The sequence below is a fragment of the Rhineura floridana genome, chromosome 6 (genome assembly GCF_030035675.1).
Source record: "Rhineura floridana isolate rRhiFlo1 chromosome 6, rRhiFlo1.hap2, whole genome shotgun sequence".
NCBI lineage: Eukaryota > Metazoa > Chordata > Lepidosauria > Squamata > Rhineuridae > Rhineura > Rhineura floridana.
Window position 1 is genome coordinate 21,928,336 of NC_084485.1, and position 20,649 is coordinate 21,948,984.

Consider the following 20,649-nt stretch of genomic DNA (forward strand, 5'->3'; position numbering starts at 1 on the left):
TGGTACTGAGCTGGATGGACCAATGGTTTAACTCAGTGTAGGACAGCTTCCTGTGTTCCTGTGGGCTGGAAAAGGAAGTCAAAGAATGAGGGAAATAATAAAGCAGAGGCTGAATATTTTTCCTTCTCCATGCTATCAGTTTAAATGGTTTGCAGGATGGCTTGCATTTCTAGTTAAAAGTTAAAAGTTGTATTCCAGCTAGCTGTAGATCTTTTGTTAAAGTTAAGTGTGCTTTTACAAGTTGAAACTATGCAATGAGATGTAAGTATCACTCAATTTAGTGGAGTTTATTTCCAGATAATTTTGCACAGAATTGCAGTCATGCTGAGCCAAATAAAATTGGGCATTATGCAATAATATATTGCTGCTCTTTGGTGTATGTGTATCAGGTGTGTGTGTAATGGATCAACACAGCTGCTTACTAGTTTTACAGAAGTTCTCATTTGTCTTCTTGCACAAGAAGCTGTGTGTGCACTTGTGCAGGTTCTTGCACAAGCACAGTAACATCCATGGATTTAGGTCCACTTTTCTTGTGCAAAATTGTAGCGTGAGATGTAAAAACAGCTCTCTCCATCAATACAACACTGTTTGTATGCAAAAGGGCACCCTTGGATCCAACCCAGTTTGATACTGCTTTGTGCTTTGGACTACTCAGTGTTGAGGCGAGGATACAGATGAAACAAGTAACAATGTGAATTTGGCATGGACTTTGCATGCAAGTTCTACAGGCAGGAGACTGGATCCTGTCTGTTCTTGCTTGTGGTTCATTCCAACAAGAAGCCTCATAGATTTGAATTCTGACATTGTGCTTCTCATGTTGACATTCTTCCATGGGAGAAACCCATTACGTCAGAGACTGGCCATTATAGACTTCACTGCATGCAACCTTATCATACCCTTAGGAATTGGAGAAGAGGTACTTGCAAGTGTGTGTCCTTCCTGTTGCTATTTAACATTCTGCAAGCACAGAAAAGTCTTCTGATCATCACAATCCTAAAAAAGCATCTTATGCTTTGAAGGCCTCATCTTGAGTACTGCGTCCAGTTCTGGTCTCCTGACTTCAAGAAGGATGCAGACAAACTGGAACGGGTTCAGAGGAGGGCAAACAAGGATGATCAGGGGACTGGAAACCAAGCCCTATGAGGGGAGACTGAAAGAACTGGGCATGTTTAGCCTGGAGAAGAAAAGACTGAGGGGAGATACGATAGCACTCAAGTACATGAAAGGTTGTCACATAGAGGAGGGCTGGGATCTCTTCTCAGTTGTCCCAGAGTGCAGGACATGGAATAATGGGCTCAAGTTGCAGGAAGCCAGATTTCGACTGGACATCAGGAAAAACTTCCTGTTGAGCCATACGACAAAGGAACCAATTACCTAGAGAGGTAGTGGGCTCTCCAACACTGGAGGCATTCAAGAGGCAGCTGGGCAGCCATCTGTCAGGAATGCTTTGATTTGGATTCCTGCATTGCGCAGGGGGTTGGACTTGATGGCCTTGTAGGCCCCTTCCAACTCTACTATTCTATGAGTCTATGATTCTAAGTTGTCCTATTGATGTAGTCATGCTACTATTAAATAAGGAGCTGTGACCTAAGGGACTTGTCCTCAAGTTAACGATGGGACAGGCAAGGAAAATGGAGGAGGTCCTTGGAAAAGGAACAGAAAGGAGCATCAGCAGGGCTGCCACTGGGTTGGTGGTAATTGTTACTGGTTTTGCAGTTCCTTCTCTTGTGCCTCTAACCAGTGTCTCTAACACAGAGAAGTGTTACTTATGAAACATTTTCTGGCATGGAGAGGAAGTGTTAGGAAAAGCTTCACCCACTACTTTTTTTTTAAAAAAATACACAATACACTGGAGCAAGGCCAGTTTAGAAAAAGAAACCCACTGGCAAACCAGCATATAAAAGGAAGCTGGTAGTATGGGACAGAATAAGAGAAGAGGTCAAATAATTCTGGGTTCCTCATTGCATAGAACCAACTTTGCATAGACACGTTTTGAGAGTTGCTGCTTCTCTTGATTCCCAGTACTGGCCATTTAAAGGCCTTTATGTTTCTTCCGCCTCTTTCTGTTACTGTAATAAAGTGACTTCCTTATTTCATTTTTAAATTTGGTTCTCTGTCTCTTGCAATTTGCAGACTTGCTGGGATTGCATGATCAGGACTGTTAGCAGCACTTCTAAATACTCTTTTGATGCAAAATAAATAAAAATCATCCGGGATTGCAGCGGAGAAGGGAGTAAGGTCCACTGCCACACAAAAAGGAAATAGGGATTGAAATAGAACTTGGGACACTTCTCACCAGTGTTCACTTTATCTTTTGTGAGCCACGTTGCAAGTACAGCTCTATGGATATTGAAGGTGTTAATCGGGGGGGTAAGCAGCACCCCCCCCCAAATCAATTTAAACTACCAAGGCTCTTGCTGTGGTTTATTGAACTTGTGCTGTTAATTCCAAGAACTGGAAAAATCAGCATGTAGCTGAGGATGTTCCCTGTGTTGTGTGTGTTTGACCATCCCACTGCTAGCAGAAAGCTAGCAAAGGAGGGGAAATGTTCCTAGTTCAGTTCTCGCCCTGCTCTGCTAGTTTTCTATTTGCTGGAAGCATTAAAAAAAAAAAGAATAGGACCATTCAAAAAAAAATTTTTTTTAATGCATTCTTAGTGGAAATGGGCCATTCTGCCACCTCAGAACTTTACTTCCACTCTTCTACTGCATCTGTAGATCCATTCACAGAAACTCAAGGGCAATTTCTTCCATATCATCACTAGGATTGAGCATTTAAAATAGGGGATGTCAAGTCCTGGCTCAGTTTTAGTTCCTGCTGTCCATGACTAATTCAACTGTAAAATGTTGACCAAGATATTTTTTGTCCCGCTTCCTTGGGAGGTAGTTATCACTTCAGCCCAATCCCTCTATTTTAGTGTGTGGAGATTGTGAGGGCACTGGAAACACCACAGTGTTTCAGAGCAGTGGTGTGTGTGTGTTTTTAAACTGCATTTGACATCTCCCTGATATTCAGGGATTCCTCAGTGACAAAATCAGCGATTGTGGACAAATGTCTCTGAAAGGCAATAAGCCAGCAATGACTAAACTAATTCCTTCAATGTGCAGCTGCAAGTGGCTGTACGCTGCATTCTAGGCCACATTTTCGGATTAGGAGAACAACAGTGAGGCCTCACAGGCCTAGCCTGTCTCCTAGATAAATTCATAACCTTGGAACAAACTCCAGAAGTCTCTGTAGTCCGTGGTGCTGGAGTTCAGTGATGGGTGTGGAGAGGTTGGTGGTGGTAGATCCAGAGGAGTCTGAGTTGGTATGGAAAGGATTCCCCAAGGATGAAAAGTTTGAAAACCAGTGTCTTGGAGACTTTCGGATTTGTTTGGGTGTTTTATTTCCAAGAATCTCTACTACGTAATCATTTCTTTGATTAATTTCCTAATGTTGCTTCCGCAGAGGCATCCTGAGCTAATTCGGGTAGGAAGGTAGAACCTGACAAATGCAAATATGCCTAATTTGCATGGTTTATTCTAATTGTAAAAATTACATCTAATAGCACACTCACCCTTGAGCAACTTGGTGCCCTTCACATGTTGGAATTGCTTTTTAATATGTTTTTAAAGCTTTTTTTAAAGATGCTTTTAAAGCTTTTTAAAAAATGCTTTTACGAATGTTTTGTTTTTAATATATTTAAAAGTATGTTTTTATGTTGTTTTAAAGTGCTTTTAGTGCTTTTGCTTGCTGCCCTGGGCTCCTACTGGGAGGAAGGGCGGGATATAAACCTAATAAATAATAATGATGTTTTGAACAACTGTGTTAGCTGGGGCTGATGAGAGGAGTTGTCCAAAATATCTGGAGGGCACCAGGTTGGGGAAGACTGACTTACAAGCTCTCAGATGCAGACTGGCTCTCAAACGTTCCTGACTACATTTTTGCTGACATAGTCCACGGGAAGTTCCAGTTTAGCACCCCCACCCTGCAACTCGTGTAAATTTTGTGAATCTTCTTTAATCCTTTTATCCCTCTGCTTTTCTCTCCTCTCTGCTTATCCAGTATAATCTTTGGAATTCAGCACAGGTGTTTCTGCTTAGCTGAGAAGCTCTAGTGTTCAAGCCACCCGCACCTCGGATAGCTTCCAGCAAAGGGGAAAAAATCATATTGATGCTGATTTAGGATTACATTCTGTAGAAATCTTTTAGAAAAGAAACATCCTCTGAGAGTACACCATTTAAAAAACCAGATCTGTGCAGGTTTTTCTAAGGTTTTTTTTTTATATTGTCTCATGGGGTGCTGTACCAGTTTGTACAAAGTGCAATGTGCATCTGTGTTGCCAGAGAGACCCAGGTTTTCTATTCTGTAGGTGCCCGCACACCTGCATGTACAGATCTGAGCAAAGGCAACCAGTTAGGGAAACTATGAACTCATGCATAAAAATATTATAGCTGTCTTGTATTATAAAATAGCTTTCAATGGTTGTGTGGAAATGTTTATTTTTATTATTTATTTATTAAATTTGTATCCCAACCTTCCTTCTAGAAGAAGGAGAAATGTTGGAAATGTTTGAAAGCTCTAAACCCAACTGAAAACTGGATTGAGCTTCCAGTGGTAAGCAGTTTTCCTAGGCCACCAACAATGGTCTTCCCCAGGTCCCTAAAAAATATCTCATTCCCCCCCCCCCCAGATAGCCACTGGCCATGAGGTGTTGAGAGTAGTTACCTTTTGCCCCCTGATAAGTACACAGAACTGAAGGAGGAAGTTGGAAGAGTGATGCTCTTCCCCACTTCCTCTTTCACCTCTATGTGCTTTTCAAGGCTCAGATTCATTATTTTACTCAGATCCCTTGCAAAAGTGAAGTGTCTCTGTGTGTTCTCTCTCTGTGTCTCTATCTCGGGGGAGGGGAGATGTGATTTGTGGGAGGTGGAAAACAAGAGACCAGAGAGAGAGTGGACCCCACAAATTTGTTCAGAAATCAGAAAGATGTACCCATGGGCTTTAAAAGGTTGGCGACTCCTGTGGTAGAACTTGTCTATTTCATCTCTATATGGCCCGACCCTCTGTCATTGGCATGATAAACAATTCTGGCTTTTTCTCATTGCCCTTTCCCAAACCAGTTAGCTCTGGTCTGCTGATTATGTAATAACTGGAGAAATCTCAGCAGTAATAGCAGTACCATAACACTGCAACCCAGTTTCCATTCCACATGCCCCATTTCGCCTCTGTCTTGCTAAAATTTGGCCTTGAAAACACTGGGAAGTTTCTACAAATTTCCATACTTAATAGGCAAACCTCGTTCCTTGTTAAAGTGACTCATTTCCTGGATTTTCAAAACGTTTTACCAGATGAAAATAGGCCATGCTTGGTTTACATTAGGCAGGAAGAGAGTGGAGCCTTGAGCCATACAGTGCAAACAATCTGTTTCAGGGGGCTGTACTGGTGACTGTGACAGCCCACAGGAAATATAAGGAAGGCCAGCAGTGTAGTGGCAAATTCAAAAATGCAGGGTCCCTTCATGATAGTCACAGCCATGCCCCCTCCCAACTCCTGCTGGGCTGAGAATGAAATCCTTATCAATGCCTTCTACAACGACATCCCTAGGAGCCAATCAGCAGTGTTAGCTACTGAGAAGAATCTTAGTGGCTGACTCTCGTCCTTTCATTCTGATTAGGTCCAAACAGCAGAAAAGGACAAGGAAGCATGTTAGAAGACTCCGCTCTGTAGCTAATATGCTTCCCTCTCATTCTGATTAGCTGATAGGATGCTGGAATCAGAGGGACCCTGCTGGGACCCTGCTCCCAAAAAAGTAAAGGGTCTAAGACCCCTCAAGTCCACGGACAATTACACCCTTGGGGAAGGTACAGACATTTCTAAAAGGATGCCAGCATGGTTAATGGGCAGAGTCAAGGAAGCTACAAAACCTACACCTTTAAGAATTGAACAAATGAAAACAAAAAGGAACTGCGGCAAAGTAAATGTAAGTTGACAGTAAGGCAAACACACACACACACACACCTCTTATTTATTATTTCTTACATTTGTGCACCTCCTTTTCCTCCAAGGAGCTCAAGGTGGCCTACACCCCCTCCCCGTTGTATCCTCACAACAACCCTGAGCTAGATTAGTCTGAGAGGCAGTGACTGGCCCAAGGTCTCCCACTGAGCTTCATGGGTGAGTGGAAATTTGAACCCTTGACTCCCAGGCCCTAGTCCAACACTCCAACCATTACACCACACTGGCTCTTTATTGAATAGGACATTTCCAAATGCATTAAAACGATAAATTTAAATCCCTTTACATACATCAGAAGTAGGAAACCAGGAAGGGAGGCAGTTGGACCATGTGACAAAACGTATGTGTGAACGAAGATGAGGCTGTGCAGAAGCTAAATGCATTTGTTGCATCACGCTTTGTTGCCAAAGATGTTGGATAGATGCTCACCCCTGAACAACTTCTTAGGGAGATTGTTTGAAAAACTAAGTCAAATTGCGTGGACAAGGAATGAAGTTCTAGAACCTGACAAATTAAAAATTCACAAGTCGCTGGTCTGGGCAAAATACACCCAAGAGTTCTTAAAAGGATGTCAACGTGAGATTGTTTGCTTTTCTGACAAAAATATGCAACTTGTCACTAACCTTACCAGAAGGTTAGAGGAGGGCCGGGATCTCTTCTCAATCGTCCCAGAGTGCAGGACACGGAATAATGGGCTCAAGTTGCAGGAAGCCAGATTTTGACTGAACATCAGGAAAAACTTCCTAACTGTTAGAGTCATACGACAATGGAACCAATTACCTAGAGAGGTAGTGGGCTCTCTGAGACTGGAGGCATTCAAGAGGCAGCTGGACAGCCATCTGTCGGGAATGCTTTGATTTGGATTCCTGCATTGAGCATGGGGTTGGACTTGATGGCCTTATAGGCCCCTTCCAACTCTACTATTCTATTATTCTAAGACTGGAAGGTAATACATACTAGCAGGGACCCTAACCCTATTACTGCTCACTCTTGCAGGTGGGTTAAAAACAGCAAAAAGGTAGTTGCTACATGCATGCGCCCTTCTCACCTGATGTGCTATGCCTGTGAGCCTGTGAGGGGTGTGAGCTTTTTCAGGCATTTATTCACGAGGAATGAAGGGAGTGGCTGCATCTGCCTCTGAGCTAGCACTGTCCATTTGTCCATTAGAAAGGCTGCAAAGTGCCCTGCACATGTTATATAAGACCCTCTCCAGAGGTTCTAATGAATGTGTGCATGGTGGTGGTGGGGCCACTGCTGAGATCCTCACACACCCCACACACATACTTACATATGCATTCCTTCTTCCCAAATGCCCTGAAAAGGCGAATGTTCTTGGATTAAGGAGAATTTAGTTGGGTTCTGTTCCATACTCAAATGAAGCTGGGAAGGGGACTGTAGCTCAATGGTAAAGCATGTGCTTTGCATGCAGAAGGTCCCAAGTTCTTGCCCTGTCCAGGTACGGCTGAGAAACTGACGGAAACCCTGGCGAGCTGCTCCTAGTCTGTGGAAACAATACAGAGCTAGATAGACCTGTCTGATGGTCTTATAGGCAACCTTTTATAGGCTTACTGGGTGATCTCATCCTAACCTACTTTACAGGGTTGTTGTGAACCTAATGTGAGTGTCAGCCGGATAAACACCATCCTGAGTTCCTTGTGGGAAGAGTGAGAAATAAATGAAAAACGTATATTGTACTTGGAGGTACAAAGCATTACGTTTAGAAGAAGCACTGAATGGCATTTGCCATGATGCTGGGCCTTTGACACAGCACCTTTTCACCTGGTCAGGAAGAGTAATATTCCTTTGCAAGTGGCAGAAACCGCAACTGACTTGAGTCTTTATAGATAGATAGATAGATAGATAGATAGATAGATAGATAGATAGATAGATAGATAGATATACACATATATACACACACACACACACATTTGAGAGAGAGAGAGAGAGAGAGAAAACAATTTTTGACCATTTTTTATGTCTTACAAATACTCGATGGCTACAGCATTTCAAAACACCTGGCTTCTATTGCAAAGTTATTCCTTTAAATGTCTGCTTCACTTTGCCTTGCAATTCTAAAGAAGCAGGTCTTCATTCAAATCAGGAGGAAACCTTGGCTGGGCCTGTCCTTGGAGCATAGATAAATGAAATTGGATGCCCATTGCAAGTCAGTCGCATGGGGGTTGCTGGTGAGAATGACAATGAATTTCCCTCTGCCTCGTCACTCAGATTGCATTGCCTAACAAGATTAGATTTTCATAAATTTGAGACACTCCCCCCCCTCTTATCTTTGGGCAGCCTGGAGCCCAGACATGGGCTGGATCTTGCACACACTTGGTTGTTAGCCAGCAAGTGTGTGTGTATGTATGTGAGAGAGAGGGAGAGAGATTTAGTAGGTCAGCTTTTAAAAAAGATTGTTCTAGGAAATAGTTCCCACCTCCCTCATTTCTTTCTGTCTGCAATAACATGTTGCTGCACTGAAGAGAGCATAGTCTTCTAGGAAGTTTGGTTTTCCCTGGATATTTAGGAATATGTCATTAAAGGAGGTGGTATTGAAACAAGCCATTCCCTTCCAGTTTGTAGACTGAATGATGAAACATGTAAAGATGGCTATCTCCAGAATTTGAAACGTAGCTACTGTTGCTTCTTTTTAATTCTCCAAAGGGGAATTAAGCAAAGTTTCCAAAGATTCTTGGGTTAATGAAGGGTAAGTGGCTATGACCGAGTTGTGAACCAGGGTCGGAAGTCTCTCACCTCTGACGCACCATGAGTGTTCCTTTCACAGCCTACCCATCTGCACTGTGGTCATAATAATACTGATCTACCTTGCAGAGCTTAAAAAAGTACTGAGATGAAACTCTGAGAAAATTCAAAGCATGAAATTTGGGTTTTGGTTTCAAACGTTTACATGAAAATTCAGCATTTGAATTTCAAAATTAGAGTCTGACATTTAAAAAAAACAATGGTTTGCGCTTTCTGCCCTTTCAAGGGATGTTTCTATATACACTGACAGACTCTCTGTATCCTCAGCCAAGCAGAATTATCAGAATGACAGGCAAAAACACTGAATGAGGGGCAAGGAGGTGAGGGGTGTGGCTTGGGAGGAGGCTTGGAGGCTCAATAGAGAGACTCTTTTCTACCAAAGTAAACTCCCTGTATGATTTAAAACCCTGGACATTCAGAGTTCTAAACTGAGAGCCAGTGTGGTGTAGTGGTTAGAGTGTTGGATTTATTTATTTATTATTTGGTTTATATCCTGCCGTTCCTCCCAGCAGGAGCCCAGGGCAGCAAACAAAAGCACTAAAAACACTTTAAAACATAAAAACAGACTTTAAAATACATTAAAACAAAGCATCTTTAAAAACATTTTTTTAAAAGCTTTCAAGACATCTTTTCAAAAAAGTTAAAACATATTGGGTTTGTTTTTGTTTTTTTAAAAAAGGTTTAAAAACATATTAAAAAGCAATTCCAACACAGACGCAGATTGGGATAAGGTCTCAACTTAAAAGGCTTGTTGAAAGAGGAAGGTCTTCAATAGGTGCCAAAAAGATAACAGAGATGACGCCTGCAAAATATTGAAGGGGAGGGAATTCCACAGGGTAGGTGCTGCCACACTAAAGGTCCGTTTCCTATGTTGTGCAGAACGAACCTCCTGATAAGATGGTATCAGCAGGAGGCCCTCACCTGCAGAGCACAGTGATCGGCTGGGTATATAAGGGGTAAGACGGTCTTTCAGGTATCCTGGTCCCAAGCTGTATAGGGCTTTGTACACCAGAACTAGAACCTTGAACTTGGCCTGGTAGCAAATGGGCAGCCAGTGCAATTCTTTCAGCAGCGGGGTGACATGTTGGCAATACCCTGCCTCAGTGAGCAGTCTCACCGCTGCATTTTGCTCCAGATGCAGCTTCCGGACCAACCTCAAGGGCAGCCCCACATTACAGTAATCCAGCCTGGAGGTTACCAGTGCATGGACAACAGTGGTCAGGCTATCCCAGTCCAGAAACGGCCGCAGCTGTCTTACCAGCCAAAGCTGGAAAAAGGCACTCCTAGCCACTGAGATCATCTGGGTCTCTAGTGACAAAGATGGATCCAGGAGCTCCCCCAGACTACAAACTTGCTCTTCCAGAGGGAGTACACCCCATCCAAAGCAGGCAACTGACCAATTATCTGAACTCGGGAACCACCATCCCACAGTGCCTCCGTCTTGCTAGGATTGGGACCTTGGAGACCAAGGGTCAAATCCCTGTTCTGCCATGAAGCTCCCTTGGGCCAGTCCCTGTCTCTCAGCCTAACCTACCTCACAGCCTAACCTACCTGTGTGGATAAAATCAGGAGGGAGAGAACCATGTTTGTATGCCACTTTGACACTCCTTGGAGGAAAAGTGGGATATAAGTGTAACGATAAATTTTTAAAAATGTGTAGAGAGCCTACTAGACTCCAGCAGAGTTCCTGTTGCAGTCTCCGGCACATGGAGGGCTGTGGGAGTGGCAATATGGAGACCTGGGATAGGGAGGGTGCAACAGGCTCATCCCCATTACCCTTCCCCCCCTTATGCCTTGGTTAATGCATGAGGCTGAACGTGGAGAACAGCAGACTAGGGTTAGACCCTTGGATGATAAGGGAGTCAAAGGTGTACTAAAGAACGATAAGGAGATTGCAGAGAAGCTAAATGAATTCTTTGCATCTGTCTTCACAGTGGAAGATATAGGGCAGATCCCTGAACCTGAACTAACATTTGCAGGAAGGGATTCTGAGGAGCTGAGACAAATATTTCTCTATTTCTCCTTTTCATCTTCTTCAGGTGAGTCTGTTGATGTGCTGAACCGTTGCCTGACCGCGATAATGGACTGGATGAGAGCTAATAAACTGAGACTCAATCCAGACAAGACCGAGACACTGCTGGTGAACGCCTTCCCTGCTCAGATGGTAGATGTTCACCCTGTTCTGGATGGGGTTACACTCCCCCTGAAAGAACAGGTACGTAGTTTGGGGGTTCTTTTCGATTCTTCCTTGTCTCTCGAGGCCCAAGTGGCCTCGGTGGCACGGAATGCATTTTACCATCTTTGTCTGGTAGCCCAACTACGCCCCTATCTGGACAGGGACGACCTCGCCTCCGTTGTTCATGCTCTGGTAACTTCAAGATTGGATTACTGTAATGCGCTCTACGTAGGGCTGCCCTTGAAAACAGTTCGGAAGCTTCAGCTGGTGCAGAACGCGGCTGCCAGACTATTGACGAGGACCAGTCAGTCTTCGCATATAACACCTATTCTGGCGCGTCTGCACTGGCTCCCTATTTGCTTCCGGGCGAGATTCAAGGTGCTGGTTTTGCCCTATAAAGCCTTACACGGCGTGGGACCTCAATACCTTGTGGAACGCCTCTCTCGCTATGAACCTACCCGTTCACTTCGTTCAGAATCTAAGGCCCTCCTCCGGGTACCAGCTCATCGGGAAGCCCGGAGGGTGGTTACTAGATCTAGGGCCTTTTCTGTGGTGGCCCCTGAGTTGTGGAACAGCCTCCCCAAAGAGGTACGCCTGGCGCCTACACTTCTATCTTTTCAGCGCCAGGTAAAGACCTTTTTATGCTCCCAGGCATTTTAATCTTTTAATTTTCTTAATCTTTCTACTTTTAACATGTATCCTTCTTAATTTGTGTTGTATTTCATTTTTGTTGTGCTTTCTGTTGTTTGTTTGTACATGTTTTTGTGATTTTTTACTATGATATATTGTATTTTATCTTGTTTGTTCACCGCCCTGAGAGCTATTCTGCTAAGGGCGGTATATAAATTGAAATAATAAATAAAAATAAATAAATAAATAGTGGTAACGAGAGAGGAAGTTCTAAGCTTAATGGACGATATAAAAACTGACAAATCACCGGGCCCGGATGGCATCCACCCAAGAGTTCTCAAAGAACTCAAAGGTGAAATTGCTGATCTGCTAACTAAAATATGTAACTTGTCCCTCGGGTCCTTCTCCGTGCCTGAGGACTGGAAAGTGGCAAATGTAACGCCAATCTTCAAAAAGGGATCCAGAGGGGATCCCGGAAATTACAGGCCAGTTAGCTTAACTTCTGTCCCTGGAAAACTGGTAGAAAGTATTATTAAAGCTAGATTAACTAAGCACATAGAAGAACAAGCCTTGCTGAAGCAGAGCCAGCATGGCTTCTGCAAGGGAAAGTCCTGTCTCAGTAACCTATTAGAATTCTTTGAGAGTGTCAACAAGCATATAGATAGAGGTGATCCAGTGGACATAGTGTACTTAGACTTTCAAAAAGCGTTTGACAAGGTACCTCACCAAAGGCTTCTGAGGAAGCTTAGCAGTCATGGAATAAGAGGAGAGGTCCTCTTGTGGATAAGGAATTGGTTAAGAAGCAGAAAGCAGAGAGTAGGAATAAACGGACAGTTCTCCCAATGGAGGGCTGTAGAAAGTGGAGTCCCTCAAGGATCGGTATTGGGACCTGTACTTTTCAACTTGTTCATTAATGACCTAGAATTAGGAGTGAGCAGTGAAGTGGCCAAGTTTGCTGACGACACTAAATTGTTCAGGGTTGTTAAAACAAAAAGGGATTGCGAAGAGCTCCAAAAAGACCTCTCCAAACTGAGTGAATGGGCGGAAAAATGGCAAATGCAATTCAATATAAACAAGTGTAAAATTATGCATATTGGAGCAAAAAATCTGAATTTCACATATACGCTCATGGGGTCTGAACTGGCGGTGACCAACCAGGAGAGAGACCTCGGGGTTGTAGTGGACAGCACGATGAAAATGTCGACCCAGTGTGCAGCAGCTGTGAAAAAGGCAAATTCCATGCTAGCGATAATTAGGAAAGGTATTGAAAATAAAACAGCCGATATCATAATGCCGTTGTATAAATCTATGGTGCGGCCGCATTTGGAATACTGTGTACAGTTCTGGTCGCCTCATCTCAAAAAGGATGTTATAGAGTTGGAAAAGGTTCAGAAGAGGGCAACCAGCATGATCAAGGGGATGGAGCGACTCCCTTACGAGGAAAGGTTGCAGCATTTGGGTCTTTTTAGTTTAGAGAAAAGGCGGGTCAGAGGAGACATGATAGAAGTGTATAAAATTATGCATGGCATTGAGAAAGTGGATAGAGAAAAGTTCTTCTCCCTCTCTCATAATACTAGAACTTGTGGACATTCAAAGAAGCTGAATGTTGGAAGATTCAGGACAGACAAAAGGAAGTACTTCTTTACTCAGCGCATAGTTAAACTATGGAATTTGCTCCCACAAGATGCAGTAATGGCCACCAGCTTGGATGGCTTTAAAAGAAGATTAGACAAATTCATGGAGGACAGGGCTATCAATGGCTACTAGCCATGATGGCTGTGCTCTGCCCCCCTAGTCAGAGGCAGCATGCTTCTGAAAACCAGTTGCCAGAAGCCTCAGGAGGGGAGAGTGTTCTTGCACTCGGGTCCTACTTGCGGGCTTCCCCCAGGCACCTGGTTGGCCACTGTGAGAACAGGATGCTGGACTAGATGGGCCACTGGCCTGATCCAGCAGGCTCTTCTTATGTTCTTATGTTAGTGTTAGCGAAAATTTTGTGCATTAATAAATTTTTTAGACATGGGTCATTATGTTCACCTGTGGTGGTTGGTTTGTGCCGTGACTCTTTTGTGCTGCCTGTCTCACCATTGAAGTTGCAATTGGTGTGTGTGTTGCAGTTATGCGGAACCACAGCCTCTAGAAAGCCTCATTAAGTCCCACTGGAGTAAGCGGTTTGAGGTTTACAGCCATAATTGAGAAAACTGGCTATTGCAAAAACCCCTGAGACGACTGTAGGCGTTCTGGCAACCCTCAGTGATCTATCACTAAGTTTTCACTCAATCCGTGAAACTGATCATGCATATGGGAATGTGTGTGTGTGTGTGTGTGGGGAATATCCGCAAAAGCAATCTATGCATTGCTCCCAGTTCATGCTGCTCAGATTCCCAAAGCGTCAGTGTTTGTCTAGACAGAAAAGACAAAGAAGCAGGTTGTATCACTTCAATGCAGTGTCTGAACCTGCCTCTGAAATGTATTCAGAGTAAAAATTATGCTAAATTAAATTAGTGTGACCTTACTTTGCATTTTGAAACCATGTTTGTCCGTCTCATAAAGCTTGGTGCATCCGTCACCCTTCCCTGGGGAAAATTACAGAGAAAAAATGGAATGAGGTCTCCTCTAATTGAAAAGTGACAACGATTAGGAAGCCTAATACAAAATGTGTTGGAGGTTTTATATACAACAATACATAAATAAGTGTGAGCAGAATGATAAATTCATGTCGTTTCCTTCTCTCCAAGGATTTTCTTTGCACCATTATTGAGTTTCTAGCACTATTATAGTAGTAATATATTAACCAGATATTTGATTTTGAGGGGTTCCTCAACATGTTTGACTAGTGGATTGAATTCAAAACTGCCCAGGTAAATTCAGCTCTTTCTGTGTCTATAAGCTCCTGAAAATATACTTAATGAATATGAAAGAAAAGATATCCCTCATCTCTACACTTTCATGTATGAACCTATCCTAGGTATAGCCAAGTGAAAAGACTGACCTCTCTCCACATCTATGATATTGGAGGGCCAGATGTATAGCAAAACATCAAAGTGCCTACTGTCTACTTACACTAAGAACCCAGGAACATGCCATATACCAAGTCAGACTATTGGCCCATTAAGCTCACCATTGTCCGCACTGTCTGCCGGCGGCTCTCTAGGATTTCAGACAAGGGTCTGTCACAGCCCTACTGTACTTGGAGATGCCGGGGATTGAATCTGGGACCTTCTGCATGCAAAGCAGATGCTCTACCACTGAACTGTGGCCCTTCCCCTAAGCTGCTTCCACTGCATCTAAATTATAGAGGTGGAGCTAGACGGTGCTGTGGGAGGGGGTGTCTGGCCTGCTGTGACTTTTTTGCTTTTTGTGCTACTCCTGGATACACCTTTGTTATTAGAGGGCCAAGTGACCTTGGTAGCTTTTACCAGCTTCGTTTGGTACGCCAGCTACAGTCATATCTGGATTGGAATAACTCGGCAACTGTAGTCCATGCATTGGTAACCTCAAGAGTGGATCGCTGCAATGTGTCCTATGTGGGGCTGCACTTGGGCATCGCCCAGAAGCTCCCGTTGGTTGCAGAACGCAGCGGCTCAACTGCTGATGGGGCTCGTGACACCTCTGTTAGATATGGGTGCACTGGCCACCCGTATGCTGCCGGGCCAGGTTCAACGCTCGTGTGTTGATATGCAAAGCCCTGAACAACTTGGGTCCAGGATACCTTAAAGTATCCTGAGCATGTGGCAGCCTGGTCCCCCACATTACAGAGGCATGACTAGCCTCAACCAGAAGTTGGGCATTTAGTGTCACCATTTCCACGTTATGAAACACTCTTCCAGCAGAAATTCAGCAGGCATCCTGGCTTTTGACTTTCATTAGTCCCTTGAAGACTTTTTTGTGCCGCCGGCTGTTTAAAACTTTTTTTGAGTAGCCAGTCATTTTAATTGTTGTTTTAAAAGGTTTTTATGTTGCTCTATGCCACCCTGATGTTTTACAAAGGAGCGGTATATAAAGACTTTTATAAATAAATATAAAATAAATAAATTCACTTGTGGGCGTGAGATAAAAGTTAGTGATGCATAAGGTGTTGATTTGTTATAGAAAGTGAAACACACGCCCCTTCCTAGTCCCATGATAATTGTATAATCCCAGTCAAACACAACATGGAAGGAGAAGGATGCAAATGGGACAGAAACCCATTCTGTCCCCTTCAACTCAGGGGTAGAAACCTGAGGCTATGGGTAGGATTCTTTCTTGATATCAACATTTGGAGGGGCTGGTTCCAATCTACCTAGGTTTTCAAGGTGCTGGGTGAATGTTAAATGAGTACCTTCCTGTACTTTTAACATCCTCAAGTGAAGCCTTGCTGGATGACCCTTCAGTCGTACACAGCAGAGCCTTTTCAGTGGTGGCATCAGCTCTCTGATATTTCCTTTCTAGGGAATTCAGAGAAGGTTTCTTTTTTTAGATGCCTTCCATTGTCAACTGAAGACTGTAATTTTTTGGTATCTGATTTAGTGACTTTTATATTCTGTACTGTTTAAAATTCCAGTAATTATTTGACCGTGCAATGTTATTAATCTATTTGCCAACATTTCTACCCTGATCTTCAACTTTAAACGAGTTTCCAGAGCAGATAACAATTAAAACCAACAATTTTAAAACAAGATTCATCTCATTAAAACAATAGAGCACCAGAACATTGCAGACGATTAATAACAGTGGCGATGTTAAAAACACTTGTTTAATCAGTTAGATTAGGCAATATCAAAATATCTAAAATTCCTGGGCAAATTTTAATAAAACCTTTTCACCTGGTGCTAAAACAAAAGATGGGGCCAGGTGAACCACTCTGAGGATGGGCACCACCACTGAAAAGTCGCTGTCTGGGGATCATTGCCCACCTTGCCTCAGATGAAGATGAGACCTTAAGGAGGACTTCAAAAGACTGTCTTGGGGTCCAGGCACATATATATATATATGTGTGTGTGTGTGTACATACACACACACACACAAAAAGCAATGTGTATTCCCCCTACCCTTTTGATTGTAGGCAAAAATATATTTTGAATTCAAATTCAGGGACTTCCCAGCTCCTGGACCCCAAGGAAGCAACTTATTGATATTCTCTATACATTTACTTAGTGAAAAACATTGTTGCCTGCTGTCATCTGGCATATATTGTTCTTATTATTACTATCGCTGGCAAATATTTTTGGAGGGCATGTAATGAAATAGCTAGGAATATCCAGCTGAAATGAGAAATTCTCCTCTCCCCAAGCAGAGAGGCTCTTTCATTTTTCTTGACTTTTGGCATTCTAAAAAAAAAAAAAAAAGGCCCAAGTGATATAAAAATCAAATGTAATAAAACTAATGAACAAAGCAGATACTTTTGCAGAAGTGGAGAAAAGAATGCCTGGCCGTGCTTTTGGCATTCTGTCCTCCTGTAAATCTTTAAAAAGCACATATTCTCCCAAAATGCTGGCCCCCTCCAGCCCTGCACATATGTGCACAGATAGCTTCTGTGGGAACCCTTGTCTGCTCTTGAAGACAAGCGCTCATAAAACAGGGCTGGTTCAGAGATGTTGGCGGAGGGGGCAGGGGAAAGCAACCAATTCCATGGGCTCCTCTGTGAACTTATCCTGGCCCCCTGCGACTCTCCCATCACACAGGCGGCACAGAGTGGCCTCTGCCCAGCGCGTGATGTGACTGTCAAAAGCTGCCTGCTTGAACTCCACCCTTAAGGCTCCCTTGCCTGTCTGCCAGAGTGCTTAAAGCTGTCTAGGATTCAGCCAACCGTACCCAGGGTGAAAACAGTTAACACAAGGCCAAGGGGATTGTCCCCCTGTCGGGTGGCTGTTACCTTTAACCCCTCATGGCTGCAACCAAACAAAAGGGCCCAGTGCCTCATGCTCTCCCCTTCCCCCCATCCTCCTCCTCCTGATTATATGGGGAGACTTTCTTACAAAGGGAGCCCTCCTCTCTGTCTCCCCCCTCAACATTCAAATGAGGTGGATGGCCTTGTGTGCGTCTTTGTTGTTTTCTCCCCACCTCCTCAAACCTCGACGCCAGTTCTGGACATGTATCTCATTACGGTACAAAGAAATGCTTCCCTCTTCCTCTCCCCCCCCCAATTTTGGAGGAGATTTAAAAGGCCTCTGTTTATTTACAGGCTCTCTAGACAATCCCCTGTGAGAGGGCTGTGGCGAGGATGGAAGTGCTCGGGACAAAATGCGCACTATATACCTATGTATATATACATGATGTTTACTGAATGGATAGTGGCGTTTTTTGCTTCAGGCACCAAAAGCCAGCAAGAGTGGGAAGCAGCAGGGAAGCAAGAGAGGAGAGTTTGATACTGTTGCTGGGTAGATCTCTTTCCTTCTGCCCTCACTAAAAATTTGGTTCCAATGAGGCTCTCGCTGGCCATGTTTGTTCCAATAGACGCTGAAGGCATTGGGGAAACAGTACATAAGGCTGAGTTGATGTGTGGTGCATTACGCTTGTGCTTATTTGGTGCAGGGTTAGTGGGAAGGAGGGAGTCACCCCAATATTAGGAAAGGATGGGTGCAGGGGGACAAGGGATAGCATGGTAAGAGACAGTTATTGACCATTTCCCCTCACATATTACTGTTCTCTCCTTTGTTAAAAGTAGAGTGTGTCTTGTGTGGGTTGTAGATTTTCTGAGTTCAAGAGTTTTGGCAATGGGTGTTTTTTCATCAATCACATCTGATATAGTGGCTGTAACTCTTTCTGTAGAGTTAGGGATGTTGCCACCAACAAACTTGGTTTAGTAATCTCCAGGGTTGATTACTGCAGTGTTCTCTATGTGGGGCTGCCCTTGAAAACTAGTGCCAAAATTCAGGGACTAGCCACTGGCACAGGTGGGTTCACAGAAATGTATTACCCTCTCACCCTTTTTTCAGCAACTGTGCTGGCTTCCTAATAATTTCTAAGCACAGTTCAAGGTGTGTCGGTCGCTACCTTTATATCTGAGGCCCATTCCTGCCCGTATCCATGCTGGAGCCAGATGGGGCATGGCCCCATCCAGAACTTTTGCTACCCCATCTACTAGGCAAGGAGGAAAGCACCAGCACCTTTTCATATATGGACCAACCACGATATGGGTGAAAATTGTGCTCCACATCCCATCTGCCTGCTGTGATACAGGGCAAGGCTTTCACAGTTGGGATACCTCAAACAGAACTCCGTAACAGTGGTGCAGTTGGGTAATTTTAGACTTTGGACTTAATGGGCTTTATGCCCCCTTCTTTTTTAGATGGTAATGCATATCAATTCACTTGCCTCCAAATACAGTAAGCCAGTCCTGTTGCATTTGGGGGCCCTCCTGTAGATTCTGCTGAGGGGGGCCCTGGCTTCTGCCCCAAAGTCCTTCCCAGATGGTGCCACTGGTTCTATATTCTTTTTTAATGGACCACAGGGTGCTGCCTTGTACTTTGTCAGACCATTAGTCCACCCAAGTCCATATTGCTGTTGCTTTGTCTGGAGACACCAAGAACTGCACTTGCGACTGCCTGCATACGGAGGATGCGCTTGATCACAGAGCTATGGGTAGGTGGCCATGTGTTCAGAGGACGATCTCCTGTTTGAAGGAGTCTGGGCTGCTTGAAGTCTGGTCTAAGTCCAGTTCAAAGATGAAGAACCATGAGAAAGGGAAGCAGGGCCCATGAGGTCACCAGGTCAACAGTTAACACCACCTGGGTGTCAGACCAAGCAAGCACACGGGTTGCTTAGCCACAGTCTTAGATGCCCACAATGGAGAGATGGATTGCACTTCTATTTAAATTATAGTAATTCTTTCTAACTTTGCATCTATACATATGAATCAGTGGATGCAAATTTCATCTAGGTTTGACTCCTCTTTTACGCTCCCTTTTTGGGGGGAGGGGGTGCCATGTAAGCGGCCACCCTGGCCATCCCCATCGTTTTTTTGTAGCCAACTTTGCTACAAATTCACATTTACATCCTGTCTTTTTTCCAAGGAGCTCGAGGCAACGCACATGATTCTCTTCCCTCATTTTATCCTGACAATAGCCCTGTGAGGTGGGAATAACTGAAAGGCAGCAACTGGCCCAAGATCACCCAAGGAACTTTATGGAGGTCTGAACCTGGGTCTCCCCAGTCCTGCCTAGCCTGACACTCTGACCGAGGACTGCATTCGTTTGGGGGGGTGTTAATCTGATGAGGGCCACTTGCTAGCGGTACATAGGGCCAAAGCCAGTGGTATGTGGGTCCACCTCTCTCTCTCTCCTCCCCTTTTCCCTTTCTTTCTGCCACCCCCTTTTGCTGCCTGGCACCTCTTCTTGCTCTTCATCCTTGCCCCGGTTGCTGCTGGGAAGGGACAAACTACTCTTGCCAGAGGTCTGAACTGAAATTAGGATTGCCAACCCCTGCTGTAACCACTATACCACAGGCGGTAATTCTGCATATATAGGAAGCTGCCTTATACTGAGTGAGACCAGTAGTCCATCTAGCTCAGTGCTGTCTACACTGACTGGCAGCAGCTCTCCAGGGCTTCAGGCAGGAGTCTCTCCCAGCCCTATCTGGAGATGCCGGGGATTGAACCTGGGACCTTCTGCATGCAAGGCAGACGCTCTACCACAGAGCTATAGCCATTCCCCAAAGGATAGGCTCCTAGGCTGCTTAAATCTGATGGACTGAGCGCAGCAGGGCAACTCAAGGCTTTATTATTTTATTTCATTTTATTTGTGGTGAGTGTGTGTGTGTGCACATGTGCACGTGTGCATTTTTGAAGTTGTTTTATGGGATGTTTTATTCCTTGAATTTGTTATGGGAGAGAATGATTTTTCTGTGATTGCTGTTTTATTGTTTTATTTGGAAGCTGCTTTGAGATACATGTTATGATACACAAAGCAGCATATTAAATTATGTAAAGAAATAATTTTATATAATAACGAGGGCCAGTGTGGTGTAGTAGTTAGAGTGTTGGACTACGGCCTGGGAGACCAGGGTTCGAATCCCCGCACAGCCATGAAGCTCACTGGGTGACCTTGGGCCAGTCGCTGCCTCTCAGCCTCAGAGGACGGCAATGGTAAAACCACCTCTGAATACCGCTT

At 44.1% G+C, this 20,649-nt stretch overlaps 1 protein-coding gene across 2 annotated transcripts in view; it reads left to right on the plus strand.

Annotated features, from left to right (window-relative positions):
• The window catches only part of PMEPA1 (prostate transmembrane protein, androgen induced 1), a 102,598-nt gene that overhangs the window by 56,399 nt on the left and 25,550 nt on the right, over positions 1–20,649 (plus strand). The window contains exon 1 of one of the 2 annotated variants that reach the window (XM_061631179.1): positions 8,114–8,183. The exons of the other annotated variant lie outside the window; for it this stretch is intronic. Within the exon in view, the coding sequence (XP_061487163.1) occupies positions 8,171–8,183 (13 nt within the window). The 5' untranslated portion in view covers positions 8,114–8,170. Of the gene's footprint in view, positions 1–8,113; positions 8,184–20,649 lie in introns of those variants that run through there. 2 annotated transcript variants of the gene reach the window in all.